Consider the following 14,494-nt stretch of genomic DNA (forward strand, 5'->3'; position numbering starts at 1 on the left):
TGGAAGGGGATCACAGCAGGGGTGGGCAGGGCTCACTTAACATAGTAAAGTTCCACGCCCTTCCCCCCAGCTGCCCTCAGAACCGCAGCCCTGAGTCCAGCCAGCAATCTTGCCCATCTGCATAAAGAGGCTTTTTGTGCAGTGTGTGTGTGTGTGTGTGTGTGTGTGTGTGTGTGTGTGTGTGTGTGTAGGGAGGACTTGGAAGGACACAGTGGCTCATGTCCTTACCAGATGGGTGGGTGGGGTGCAGAGAGCTATGGCCAGGACTGAGCTGAGCATGGGTGGGCTGACATCAACCCTGACTCCCGATGCATGGCTCCCTGGGGAGGGACAGAGCTGTGGGTGGGGTCCTTGGTGTTCCCAATAGTCAGTGGAATGCCTAGAGATGGGTCACCCCAGAATCAGAAGCAGCCCCGGGGAGGATCCTGGAGCCAAGAGCTAAAGGAGGTTCAGCTGGTGCCTACTTTCAGCCTAACCCACTAATGCACCCCTCAAGCCCTTCCTGGTGGGGGAGGGGCTTCCCTGGGCCAGGCTGACACTGGTTGGGCTCTGTGCGGGGCCAGGTGCTCAAGATGCTCTGGAGATGTCGTATGTGTGCAAGCTCCCTTGACGCGCATGGCTATCCTGCCAGTGGTGTTGACCTTGCACACAGAAAGGGGAACTGAGGTGTGAGAAGGAAATCATACAAGGTTACAAGCGGAGTGGAGTGTTCGGACTTTGTTAAGTCTCTCTTGAGGCAGAGGTGGGACCTGAGCAATATAATGAAACTATGTCTCCATCTCCTGTGCCCGCCCTCCCCCCTCCCAACTATCTATCTCTATTTTCCAGTGGCACTGAGGTTTGAACTCAGGGTCTCAGGCTTGCTATGCAGGTGTTCAACTACTGAGCCATATACCCAGCCCTCTGTATGACACCTTAATAACAATAAAATTATATATGTGTATGTGTGTGTGTGTGTGTATACACACACACACACACAAACACACACACAATACATATAGAGAGAGGGAGAGAGAGAGAGAGAGAGAGAGAGAGAGGCGCTTGAACTCTGGGCCTGGGCACTGTTCCTCAGCTCTTCAGCTCAAGGCCAGTGCTCAACCACTTGAACCACAGCACCACTTCTGGTTTTCTGGTAGCTTATTGAAGATAAGAGTTTCACGGACTTTCCTGCCTGGGCTGGCTTTGAACTGTGATCCTCAGATCTCAGCCTCCTGAGTAGTTAGGATTACAGGTATGAGCTGCTGACACCCAGCTCAAAATTATATTTTTAAAAAATAGAGTCTCACTTGTGCTAGAATCTGCCAGAACCATGATCTTCCTATTTATACTTCTGATGTAGCTGGAATGACAGGTAGGAATCACCATGCTTCGCTTTGGTCTTGTGAACGTTATGCCTCAGTTGACCGCCAGCCATGATCCCCCTGACCTCAGTCTCCTGAGTATTCTGAGTATTTTGGTCATAAGTCACCACACTGAGTAGCTAGGATTCTGGTCATAAGCCAGATCTCACTTTGTTGCTCAGCCGGCCCTTAAACCTGTGATCTTTTTCTTGAGTAGCTGGGATCAGATTAAAATGCTCAGCCTAATGGTAATGTTGGGTCTTGAATTCATTGTTCTGTGTAGTCCCTGACACACAGTAGATGCTCAATAAATATTCGAGAGTGAAGGAATCCACAGCAGGGACTTCAGGGTTCTCCCTACAACCTTCCTTTTGCCTTCTAGGAAGAGGAGGTGTAGGGGGGAGACACCTCTACCTCTGTCAGTATCTGCCATATGCTTACCCATCAACCCATGACACTCACAGCTGGAGCTATGACACAGGAGAGGGAAGGCAATGTTGGTTCCGAGGAACCAACAGTGTGCTGCTGGCTACTGGGACAATGGAGACTCTAACCCAAGATGTCAGAGGTCAGCCACAAGCCGAAAGGCTGAACTGCCTTCTCAGCAGATCAGACCCAGGATTCCAGGGGCTCAAGGAACTTGGAGACATTTGGAGTCACCACTCCAAACCCTCAAGTGTAACCACTCTGAAATCACCATCACCTGCCGGACCCAGGCTGGACTGGCAGACCCTCCTCTCTTCCTGACACTGTTCCCTGGGAAAACAATCAAGGACGCCATGCTTTAACATGCTTGAACAATGGGACTGAGAGGAAGGGATGAACACATTCCTGTCCTGGGCACAATAAACTGCCCTTGGTCTGCCCTGGATCTCCTTCCCGCCAAGCCTCATTCTCTCTCATCTTCCAGGTTAGCCCCTTGGTGACCACCTGATTCAATCAGCGCAGCCCGGCCCCAAACTCCATTTTGGCCTCCCCCTAGGACAGCCCCCTCCCTGCCTGTCCTGGGTCCCAAGGACAGGTGGGCTGGGATGCTCAGGGAGGAGCAGGTGAGGCAGGAGCAGTTCCAACAGTTCCAACAGGTCTCAAGCCCCCTGGCTGGGGGGGGGGCAGGGTGGCCCTCTAGACAGGTGGGGGGGACAGGGATGGCTCTTCTCTGGTCAGGGCCCCCCACCTCTCCCCCTTTACCCCTCTGAACACTGGGGCATTGTTTTAGGCCCCAACACAGGGTGGCCTGTAGTCCAGGGGCTGAGAACAAAAGCCAGTTTAAGCAGGGCTCTGTTCTTCTAGTGCAATTTCAAGAATTTAATCAGGATCTCGGCTGGCTTGAGCCGAGGAAGAAATGGACTGAGGAGACAGGCCTGGGCCCAGAGCAGAGAGGGGTCAACCAAGAGCACGGAGAGACGCACTAAGTGGCAGTGGCCTCTGCCTAGGAGGTTGAGAACTCCAGATCTTGGATGGAGCCAAGCAATTAAAAGACCCCAGGGAGTTTTTCTGCCCTCCCATCATGGAAGGGTAGAGTGTAAAGATGGCCATGAATGAAGGAAGCAGGTCCCTATGAGACACTGAATTTACAGGAATCCTGATCTAGGACTTCTAGCCTCCAAAACTGTGAGAAACAGACTTCTCTGGTTTATAGGCCACCCAAGCTATAGTATTCTGTTACAGCAGCTCAGAAAGACTAAAACACATACTATCCCCAAAAGGAAAACAAATGACAAAGGGACTGAGTTTGAGCTCAACCTGCTCTGACTGAGGATAGAACTTTAAGGGGGCACAAACTGAGAGACTAGAATTGTGGTAAAAAGCCTGTGTGGACACCAACCCATTAGGATTTATGACCGGGCCATTCCACTTGCTGAATGAGTGAGCTACTTCATTCTCTGAGTCTTACTCTCCTAAGAAAACCATGTCATAGTTACACCTTCCATGACTATCCTGAAGACAGAATGACATCAACCACTCACTGGTCAAATATCCCCTGAGTGGACCAGGCCCTGTCCTGGGCCCTGGGTGCTTCCGTAGAGATCAGAACAGTTCAAGTTCCTATTCTCCTGGAGCTTGACACTCCAGCAGATGGAGTAAGTATCAGTCTGCTGGGGCTACGATAACAAAATGCCTTACCCTCTGTGACTTAGTAACAAGAGATTTCTTGCTCAGTGTTCTAGAAGCTAGAAAGTCCAGAATGAAGGCACCAGCAGGTTTGGTAAACGTGACATTTTCTAGCTGTGTCCTCACCTGGCAGGGAGGCCCAGGGGTTTCTCTTGAGCCTTTAATACAAGGGCAGAGACCTCCTGACTCGATTACTTTCCAAAGGCCCCACCACTTCTTAATTCTGCTGCCTAGGTTCCAACATGTGAGCTTGGGGGACAGCCACATTCTAATCATAGGAGTCGGTAGCCAGGTCACAAGTGACAGAGGAAAGAGGAAACAGGATGGGGAGAGTAAGTGCCTTGGCATGCTTAAGTAGGAAGTGTGGGGCTAGCCTCTCATTGAAAACACTAGAAAGAGGCACGAGAAGCAAAGAACTAATCTACAAGAACGCCAGGGTTTGGGGCAAGAGCAACAGCTCCCCGAACATCCTTCCAGGGTGAGGTGAGGCGGGAAGGGGGCATGAGGATGTACAACCACTGTGTCTGCCCCGGGCAGGCACATCAGAGCTGTCTGTGGTGAGCACTTTTTCTGCACTGGGCCAATGGTCTGGAAGAGCAAGTGCTGGCACCCCTCTCCGTCCCACTGAAGTCAACAAAGGGATCAAAGCTAAAAAAAAAAAAAGGCTGCTGCCCATTGCCCCCACATCTGGGCTGTCCAGACCTTGCCCTCCCTGTAAGGTGAGAAAGGAAGGCAGCCCTCCCCCACCCAGCCCCGTGAATTCTCCAGAGCCCCTGCAGCAGCACACTTGAAAGAGGCCGGGGTTATCTGGAGAATTCCAATTAAATCCACAGGCTCTGATAATTTGATAAGGCACTCCACAGCGCCCCAGAGTCAAAATATGCTGTTACCCGATCCCGTGTTTATGTTTCAGGACCGAGGGAGGGGGTGGGCTCAGTGGCCTGGGAAGGTGCAAGCAGACCCTGGAGGGAGGAGCAGGCACTTGGCTGATGGACGTCAGGCTGTCAGCTGAAGGTCACATTCGGGGCCTGGGTTCTATCACAGCAGGCACTCTGGGGTGGAGCTCTGAGAGGCAGCGTGGAGACCAGGCCAGGGCCAGGGGAGAAGAAACCCTTCTGACCTCTCTGTACATCACAACCCACACCATGGTCTGGGCGCCTCAGGTCTGCCTCAGGGCTGGAAGAATTCCTGTTCTCAGGGCCACCTCTTGCCACAGCAGAGGTAAACTGGCACAGATAACCAGCAGTACCTCAAGAAAAAGACCCAGGCCTACCGCTGGGAGAGATCTGAATTAATAGCCATGACTACTAATGTCCAGTGATGGCTACACGGCAGGACCTTTATGTTTTCTGTGATCTCATCTGCTCCATTACAGCCCATGATCTAGGAAGCGTTTGCCGAACAACCTGCTCCCCAAATGCAGACTCACCCTCATTTGCTAGGTAATCGAGGAAACCAAGAGCCAGACACTGGCTGACCCTGTTAGCCTTCCCTCCACTGAGCTCCCACTTCCCGGGCCTCCCCAGCCGGCCTCCGCTCTGGCCCCTACTTCCTAAGCATGCGGGAGAGGCCCCAAGCTACTACTCACTCTTTTGGGGGGTTGACATCCTCAGGTCGGGTCTCAAAGAACCGAAAGACTTCATCACATTGTGAAATGTGGGGCGGTAGCCGGACAAGTGCCTGTGGACAGACAGGAAGAAAGGATATTAGGTGCAGTGAACTTGGTAACAGGAAAACCCAAACAGGGTCAACTCAGCCAATGGAGATGGAGAGGCTCAAGGATGGTGCCATAAAAAACATAGTCCAGGCTGGGAATGTGGCTTAGTGGTAGAGTGCTTGCCTTGCATGCACAAGGCCCTGGGTTCAATTCCTCAGTACCACATAAACAGAAAAAGCCAGAAGTGGTGCTGTGGCTCAAGTGGTAGAATGCCAGCCTTGAGCACAGAGAGGCTCAGGGACAGGGCCCAGGCCCTGAGTTCAAGCCCCAAGACTGGAAATAAATAAATAAATATTAAAAAAATAAGTAATAATAATAAACACAGTCCAGGGGCTGTGAATGTGGCTTAGTGGTAGCATGCTTGCCTAGCATTCATGAAGCTCTGGGTTTAAGGCCTCAGTACCACATCAACAGAAGTAGTGATATGGCTGAAGTGGTAGAGTGCTAGTCTTGAGCAAAAGAAGCTCAGAGACAGTGCCCAGGCTCTGAGTTCAAGCCCCAGGACTGGCACCAAAAAGAAAAAAAAAAAGCTGTATAAAAAACAATCCACTACCCACTCACCCACTGACAACTCATTAACAAGTTAACCAGCCAACAAATTAAATAATTTTCCCATTCATTCCTCTACCCACCCACCCATATCAATTAAAAAACAAAAACAGCCAGTCAACTAATTAACCAATTTACCAATCAGACAGCTATTCAGCCAATAATTTCAACCAACAGTTAACCAACCAGTTGATAAACCAGCCAACCAAGCCACAAACATAACCATTGAACCCTCCTAGGTGTGAAACCTGAAGGAATTCTCTGGGTCCACAGAAAAGGTCCAGGATCCATAATCTAACAATTGGGGTCCCGCTCTCCCACCTGCCACAATCTAGCTGGGCCATAGCCACATTCCCTAGACATTGACTGCACAATTAATTATTTAATGACAAGCGGAAAACTGCTACCAAGGACTCCCCGATGCTGGCATGGAGTCTATTGAGCCCTAAGAGGATGGAGGTGGGAGGGAATCTTTGAAGCTGGGCCTTGAGGATGGGAAAGAACACAATCAGTCAAGGTGGGGGGGGGTCGCTGCAGGAGCTGTATGAAACTGGTGTGGTGGGGGTACACACAGCAAAGTGGGCAGGGGCCTAAGCTAATAGGGCCTCACTGGGCTGAGCTGAGGACGCATGGAGGAAGGGCGTCAGCTGATATGCGTGGGCTTCTTGGGAAGGTGGACAGAAACGAGGCTAGCAGTGTTACAGGGTTTGGACAGCAGAGAGGAGTGAAACAAGCATGAGTGAAGGCGAGGAAGTGGCCAGCACGGGCCTGCCATCCACGAGGGAATAGAGCACGGTAATGGTGAGAGCTGGTGCTGCAGCGGGTACTTCATGCCTCACAGCCAGGGACTGCACCTGATTAGAACTGGACCTGATCCAATCCAAAGAGAGGGGGGAGGAAGAGGAGAGGAGTGAGGCCAGGTATGGTCCTGCTTCCTAGGCCCCTCCCTCCAGTAGGTACTGGGAAAAATACTGGAGCATAGAAGGATCACTTGGGCCAAACAGACAGGAGAGGTCACTATCAAAACAGAGCTGAGGGATGAGGACAAGAGAAGCTAGAGTTAGAGCCAGAAAATGGAAAGAATCCTGGGACTGGAGGAGTCAAGGAACAGGGAGTATGAGATGCTGATAAAGACTCCTGGTCCATAAAATGGGACCTTGTCATACGTCGGTGCCTCCCTACCCCAGGCCCTGCTTCAGAACAATAACCTAGCGGCTGTCTGCCAAGCACCAGCCCTCGATGTGCCACTGGAAACCCTCACGGTGGTCCTATGTGGGCAGGACTTCCACCCCTGTGTTACACATGAGGGCTCAGAGGCCACATGGCTTGCCCTGGCCCACTGGTGGAAAAGTAGAAAGACCACACGAACACAAGTGCACACAGACAGAAACTTTAGTCTCTTCTGTTGATTATGTCCACAGATTCTAGCAGACTGCCTTGCACAAAGCAGGCATTCAACTAATATTGTTGAATGAGTGAATGAATGAATGAATGAATGAATGAATGGGTGAGTAATGGATAAACAAATAGAGCTTTGGTATCCAGAAGGCCAACATCCAATCACAGTGGGATATGATAATGAGGCCAAAGGAAAGCGTACACGCTACACAGGCAACATTACAGAACCGGTGGAGAGAAAAACAATTTGAGTCTATCACCTAGCAGTAGGCATTCTACCAGGAGACTCTTCTCCAGGCCAAACCCACACCCAGGCAAGATGGAACAAGATGTGACAAGACCAGAGCACTCTGCAAGTCCCAACTATGGATTGCCATGGGTCATCAATACCTCCATGGACAACCAGGAAATAGAAAAGGAAAGTGAACATGATGTGAGCTAGTACTCCCCTGCCAGGTACTGCCCTGTGCCAGGCCCCAACCCCTGCAATCAGCCTACAATGGTGAAGCTGGGCACTGCTGCTACAAGGAATCAGGAAGACATGACATGCCCTTGACAGTGTGTGTCGAATGATGAGTCACCCCATTTCATCATGGGGGTAGAGACCTCTGCCTCCACTTGGGATGAGGACCCTGAGGTGGTGGGGTGGGGTGAAGCCATACATAGGGTAAGTGGCAAATCCAAGCCTGTGCTCAGGACATGGCTGGGATGGCCGAGCCCAAGCTGTAGGATTAGGCTAGGGGTAGCACTAAGTCCCCAAAGGCTACCCAACAGCATCTAATATACAGAGAATATCCTGCTGTAAGGGCAGAAGGAAGGGGAAAAGAAAAACTGAGGGAAAGAGGCAGAGAGACAGCCGGCAGATAGGGAGATAGAGAAGTAGATGGGGGGAGCGCTAGGGATCCCTGGAAGGAAAGCCAAGGGCTGCTGGGGATGGCCGGAGGCAGGGCAAGGCCGCATGCAGTCGCTGCCTGTCTGGTGATCTCTCTGCAGCGCAGAAGGAACAGGGCAAGTTTCAGCTGGCCCTCCGTGCCTGCGCCTCCCAGCTCAGCGCTATCCCTATGCTGGGCACAAACCCCAGCACCACGGTGAACAGAGGGGCTCTTCATGCTGACAGAGAGCAGCGTGGGGGCAGAGGACGCGTGGGCTATGAGGGCCTCAGACAAAGAGGCCTTTCGTGGCAGCATCTTTACTTAATAGGGAGCCCGCAGGGAGCACGGGGAGGCTCCTGATTGCAGGCTGACAAGAGGCTCCCAGCCCAGCGCCAATGCCTTCAGAGCTGCCGCCAGACCCCGTTCTGGCCAAAACCACTTGGCAGGAGAAGCTGGTGTTGAGCTGTCTGTTTCTGGGTTGGGACCACAGTAATTGCCAGAGCTGGGAAACCCCAAGCCCAGTGCCCAGGATGGCAGGGTAAGGGCCAGATATCGGGTAGTGTTGGGGGTGGCATTGGGCCCAGGTCTCAGATCAGCAAGGAGACACACATGGTGCATGTGACTTGGGTTTGAGTTCTGGCACTACAGTTCACAGGCTGTGTGATACTGGATGTATTGCCTGCCCTCTCTCGGTTCTGTAGATTGAATGTGACATACTAACCACTGCCTGTTAACATGGGTACAAGGAGCCAGCATGGTTCCCAAGTAAATGCTGTCCTTGTTCACTGTTATAACCTTATTGTCATCATCTTTTTTGTTGTTGTTTTTGGTACAAGGGTTTGCTAGGCAGGTGCTCTGCCACTTGAGCCATACCTCCAGTAAGCCATCATTTTTTTAAGTGAAACTGGTGGTGCACAATAGAAAAGCACCAGAATGGGCCTCAGAAGACACCCCCACCCCAGCTCCAGTTCTGCAGTTACGTAGTTGCTGTATGCCCTGGGTAGCTCACTTTGCCTCTCTGTCTATTGATTCTTTCAGGATCAAATAGCCTAGCCCTGGAATTTCAAAGACTATCTTATGGAACAACTGCATGATAAGGAAAAGTGACTTCTATGGGCACATGTGAAATGATGCTGGAAGACTCCCCCTCCCCCCAGCCCAGCTGGCCTTGGGGACCACCATGCCCACTGGCATGGCCAAGCCTCTGAGAAGTCCTGCAGGAACTTTGCTGGGGAACTGTCTGGTGTAAACAGCAACTCTAAGAGAAGGTGGGGACTGTGAGTCAAAGTTTACAGAGGAAACAAAAGCCCAGAGAGGTTAAGTCATTCCCCACGGCCATACCACCAGGACCTGGCAGGATCTTCCAGCAGACAAGGGAGCCTGGAGCCCTTATCTGTGCAATCTGCTGCTCTACTGTGTCCAGCCTTCCTTACAGGTCAGACTGCCACGCTGGAGCAGCCCCGTGACAGTCCGGGGCACAGGGCTGGGTGAGCCCAGGTGAGGGACGCTCTGAAGGTCCTTCCAGCTCCATGGTCTCTAGGGATCATGGCCTTAAGCCTGCCAATGGTGCCATCGCCACTGAGTCCATCTGTCCGATCTACCCATCAACACCAAGAGTAACAGTCTTTCTACAGAGCTTGACTCAGGTGAGGGTGGCGTGAGCCTGGCCTTGTCCCCTCAGCACGGTCCCTGAGGTGTTTTACACCCTCCTTCCGGCCCGGCTAGCCTGTGATGGGAAGGTACAGAGGCCGGGGAGGGCTGTGGGCAGGGGGTGTACCAAGTGGTCCAAGTACCACTACAGATGTAGCTAGACTGCCAGGGATCGCTTTCCAGTCCTATACTGCCCTGGGTCTCAGCCCCTGCTCCTCCCCACAGGTTTGGCCAAGGGATGTATCCAAGCCCTCCAGTCAGACAGAGGAGTGAGATCTGGTCTGTGGAGATACACATGGCACGGGGCATGGGAGGAGCTACAGCTACCCATCAGATGCTCGTGCAACCTTACCCTGCCACCAAGCCCACCACTCCCAGCACTCCCAGGTGGTTGGACACACCAGTGCGGGAGGGGAGCTGGAGTCCAGCCTGCTTCACCTCCCTGTGTCCACACCCCAGCCCCTGGCCATTACCTCCAACCTGCCAGGCTGTTCTTCCCAAGAAAAGCTGTGGGGCTGCGGAACTTGTATACAACACAGTATGTGAAGGACCAAATAGCAGCTCTGGTTTAATGTTAATAGTGTCTAACTCCTGTGGCAGCTGAAGCCATTTCCTAGGGACTCTAAGATGCTGGGGCCCAGAGAACAGGTCAACCTCTGAAGTAATTTCCTCCTAGTGATCTATCTTATCAGCAGACTCTGGCTAGACCCCACCCCCCATTGGGGCCAGCTTTCTGCTTCCTAATGACCATAGGAAGATAACAGGATGCCTTGAGGAACTCCTGGTTTGGGGTAAGGAGAGACTTAGAAGTTAGTGTCTGTCCCACAGAGCAGAGGTATGCAGGGAGCGCTCAGTGCAGGAGGTGGCGCGTGGGGGGTGTGGAGGGGGGTAAAAGGACAGTGGGGGTTCAGCTTCACCAGGAGTACAACTGCAAGGTCTCTCCCAGGAGGCCGCTGTGAGCTAATTGCATTCCTAGTTGCTTTGCAAACAGGCTGACTAGACTACAGGATGCTGTGGAGAGACCCAAGCAGCACTAGCAGGCAGCCCAGAGGGCCAGGCTGAGAGGCTCAGCACTCAGCTGGGGCTAGGCCTCCCCTAGGGCCTCGAAGAACAGGGATGCCCATGGTGGCTTTCTTGCTAAGAAAGGCTGGAAACCCCATTCTTGGGTCTGCCAGGAAATGGAGTGATTCTACTAGTTTCTACCAGGCTCTTCCAAGCACAAGAATGGTCAGCCTTTCCTTGCCTCAGTCTCCCTCATTTAGCACCACACGTCCAGCCCAAGGCTTATCCACAGAAAGAGGACCACAGGACAAACATCCCCCCTAAGGGGAGAATCTATGGAAAAATTCACGGTAAGATACAGAATACTTGGGACCAGTCATCTCCGCCACGTTAAAGCCTTAGTTTCCAGTCTGGGACACGGAGATAATAGTGAGTGAGCTCGAGGGCTGGACCTGGTGTTTCCTTCCTAGATTCTCAGCCAATATAGAGGAAGAGCTAGAAAGATCAGTGTGAAGATGAGCCTGGGGGTGGGGGAGGAATTCGCCAGACCCTATCTCAAAACCCAAGCAGGGCCCGGGGTGTGACTCATTCTGTGGAGTACCTGACTAGGAAGTATTATAAATCCTGAGATTAAACACTAGTACCTCAAAAATTAAAAAAAAGTGAGCAAGTCCAAGAGAATGCCAGCGGTGTGCTGGCCTCTGGGCGTGCTCAGACTTCAAGCCTCTGTCTGACTGCTGAACTCCTCACCTCCAAAAAAAGAATTCAAACAAGCTCAGCCACGAGGGCAGCTAGATCTGTCTAGTCACACAGGCCAGGAAACAGACTTGTGAATAAATGCCTTAAACATGCCACAGATGAGTTGACCATGCTAGCACATTCTCTGTCTGTCTGTCTGTCTGTCTCTTACACACACACACACACACACACACACACACACACACACACTCACCACTCACATATTTCTCCCACTGCCCAGGAACAGAATAAATGGAGTCACATATGAAATCGTGAGTCTAGCTCCCACAGTCCAGCTCATGCTCACTAGTTCGATCAGTCTCCAACTTATTGAGGCCCCAGAATCATTAGATCATAACCACAGTTGAAGAAATGCCTTCGGAGCCCCTCTCGATAAACACCTGGCCCCCAAATGTCACACAAAACAATTGCGTAGGTGGTACTTAGTAACTGTTCCATGGTGATCTCCAAATCAGCTCCATACCCATGTATAAGATGAACAGTGAGATCTGAGCTGTCACCGTGTCACTGCACAAAATGTGGGCTAGCCATCCTGGGCTGGATCCCCCGGGGGATCCAGGTCATGGTCAGGCTTTCCACATCTGAGTAAAGAGCCAGCCTCGCAATTCAAGGTGCACTTAAACCTCCCACCCAACCTCACACTGTCCCATAGGTCTGAGGGGAGAAGAGACTGGTGGGCCCAGCCCAGCTGAGTATAAAAGGAACTATAAATAAAGACCCTAGAGGCTCTGAGCAATGTACATCCAAGCACAATGTCTGGCCATGGAACAGGCGGCACATGGACCTGGCTGTAAAGTTGGCTGGTAGGGAGTGATGCTGAATGGTCAGACATTGGACAGGGATGGGAATACAACACCCCCGCCCCCCACACTCACACAGAGCTGTGTTTTGGGTGGCAGTGACCACCGCTGCTGCCTTATCCCCACTGACCCTTCTAAGATCAGTGGGTTTCTCAGACAATCAAGAGCACAGATCCCAGCTTTCTAGTTCAGCAGAATTAAAGGTCAGTGTGTACAGCCCCGACTGCCTCATTCTCAGAGTAAATGCCTGTCCCACAGATGGCTGTCTGGTGGCCAGCCCACCCCCCCATGCATCTCCCACCCGTATAATCAAGTTAGGAGGCCCAGCCAAGCAGCAGCACGCACAGGAGCCCCAGAGCCCCTGAGGCGGGAGTCCTGTTCAAAGCAGGAGTTCCAGATAAGACACTATCAGTTTCCTCTCTGCCCAGTGAGGGAGATGCTTTTTCCCCAGTCACTGCAGATGCTCTGGGCTCCCCAGCTCTGGACCAGGCTGATTTGTGTCATAAATCCCAGCTGGAAACCCCTGCCCTCTGCCTCCCCTACCATTAGCTTTGTCGTCTACTTAACTTCTTGAGAGAAAGGAATAAAAGCCCAGGCTGCAGCCATCAGTTTAACTAGATAGAAACAGTGAGGGGCTTTTAAAGAGAAAAGTGAATATTGATCTAAGAAGAGGGGCATCTGGCTCAGGGCAATTCATCCAATTCTTCATTGGGGCATCCTTTTAGAACAAGGCATGTGACCCAAGCATAACCTACATAAAATTCAAACTTGGGTTTAATAGGAGGCAAATGGGAGAGCTTGTCTTCCCAGAGGCTTAAGAATGCCACTTAATTTAACAAGTCAGTTCTGATGGAACCACTTTTATGGCTAAGAATAATGACTCAGAATTATAAGATTCTGTGTGTGTGTGCTGGCGTATAAGTTGGGGGAGGAGGGAGGGAGGTTACATGCAAACATGCCAGTCCTGGGCCTTAAACTCAGGGCCTAGGTACCATCCCTTAGCTTGTTTGCTCAAGGCAAGCACTCCACCACTTGAGCCACAGCTCCACATACAGCTTTTTGGCTGGTTAACTGGAGATAAGAGTCTCATAAACTTTCCTGCCTATGCTGGCTTCAAACCACAATCCTCAGACCTCAGCCTCCCTAGTAGCTAGGATTACAGATATGAGCCATGGCCCCTGGGTAAAATATTCTTGAGTCAGAGTCCACAGTTAGTTTTGTTTAATTAGAAGCAAATTTTTAAACTACAAAACAACTTTTTGGTGATAGGGATGGACCCCAGGGCAGTGGGTACTATATCCAGAGTTCTTGGTTTTTCTGAGACAGGGCCTTACTATATAGCTCAGGCCAGCCTTGAACTCACTATATAGCCCAGGCTGACCTTGATCCTATTGCTTCTGCCTCTCAAGTGCTGGAGTTACAGGCACGCACCACCAAATCTGACTTAACTACAAAATTATATTACTCTAAAAGTCACTGGCTTGAAAATAAAACATTTTTAAAAATTTTTAAAAGAATAAAACATTAAGTTATTTAATCCTTTAAAAAAATTTCCAATAGAAGAGGCAATCCAAAAATTCATATGGAACAATAAAAGACCCCAAACAGCAAAAATGATCCTTAACAGAAAGAACAGTGCTGGAGGAATATCAATACCAAATTTCAAACTCTACTACAAAGCCATAGTAATCAAAACAGCTTGGTATTGGCACAAGAACAGGACCAATGGAATAGAAATGAAAATCCAGAAATGAACCCACAGACATATAGCCATCTAATCTTCGATAAGGGAGCTTAAAAAAAATAGATTGAAAGAAAGACAGCCTCTTCAGTTAACGGTGCTGGCAAAACTGGTTAATCACTTGTAGAAAACTAAAGCTAGATCCTTATACATCACCCTGCACCAGAACCAACTCCAAATGGATCAAAGGTCTCAGAGTCAAAGCAGACACTATGAAAACATTACAGGATGGAATAGGAGAAACCCTACGTCTTCTTGGCACAGGCCCAAATTTTCTTAATAGAGACCCAGAAACACAACAAATCAAAGAAAGGTTGGACAAATGAAATTGTAGAGCTTCTGCATGGCAAAAGACATAGCCAGCAAGATCAATAGAAAGCCCACACACAGATTGAGAGAAGATCTTCACTAGCCAAACAACGGACAAGGGCCTCATATCTAAAATATACCTGGAACTCAAAAAATTAAATCCCCCAACAACAAATCCTCAAAGAAACAACTGCCCAATAAATAAGTGGGCTAAAGACATAAAAGAAACTTCTCTGAAGAGGAAA

At 50.6% G+C, this 14,494-nt stretch overlaps 1 protein-coding gene across 2 annotated transcripts in view; it reads right to left on the minus strand.

The window, feature by feature from the left end:
• Sh3pxd2a (SH3 and PX domains 2A) overlaps positions 1 to 14,494 on the minus strand; it is a 190,681-nt gene that overhangs the window by 84,621 nt on the left and 91,566 nt on the right. For both annotated transcript variants that reach the window (XM_013017676.1, XM_013017675.1), the window contains exons 4-7: positions 13,806 to 13,818; positions 10,537 to 10,591; positions 8,998 to 9,002; positions 5,041 to 5,132 (exon numbers count right to left, since the gene is read on the minus strand). In XM_013017676.1, the coding sequence (XP_012873130.1) occupies positions 5,041 to 5,132; positions 8,998 to 9,002; positions 10,537 to 10,591; positions 13,806 to 13,818 (165 nt within the window). The remainder of the gene's footprint in view (positions 1 to 5,040; positions 5,133 to 8,997; positions 9,003 to 10,536; positions 10,592 to 13,805; positions 13,819 to 14,494) is intronic.

Source organism: Dipodomys ordii, unplaced genomic scaffold (genome assembly GCF_000151885.1).
Source record: "Dipodomys ordii isolate 6190 unplaced genomic scaffold, Dord_2.0 Scaffold36, whole genome shotgun sequence".
In the NCBI taxonomy this organism is placed as follows: Eukaryota; Metazoa; Chordata; class Mammalia; order Rodentia; family Heteromyidae; genus Dipodomys; species Dipodomys ordii.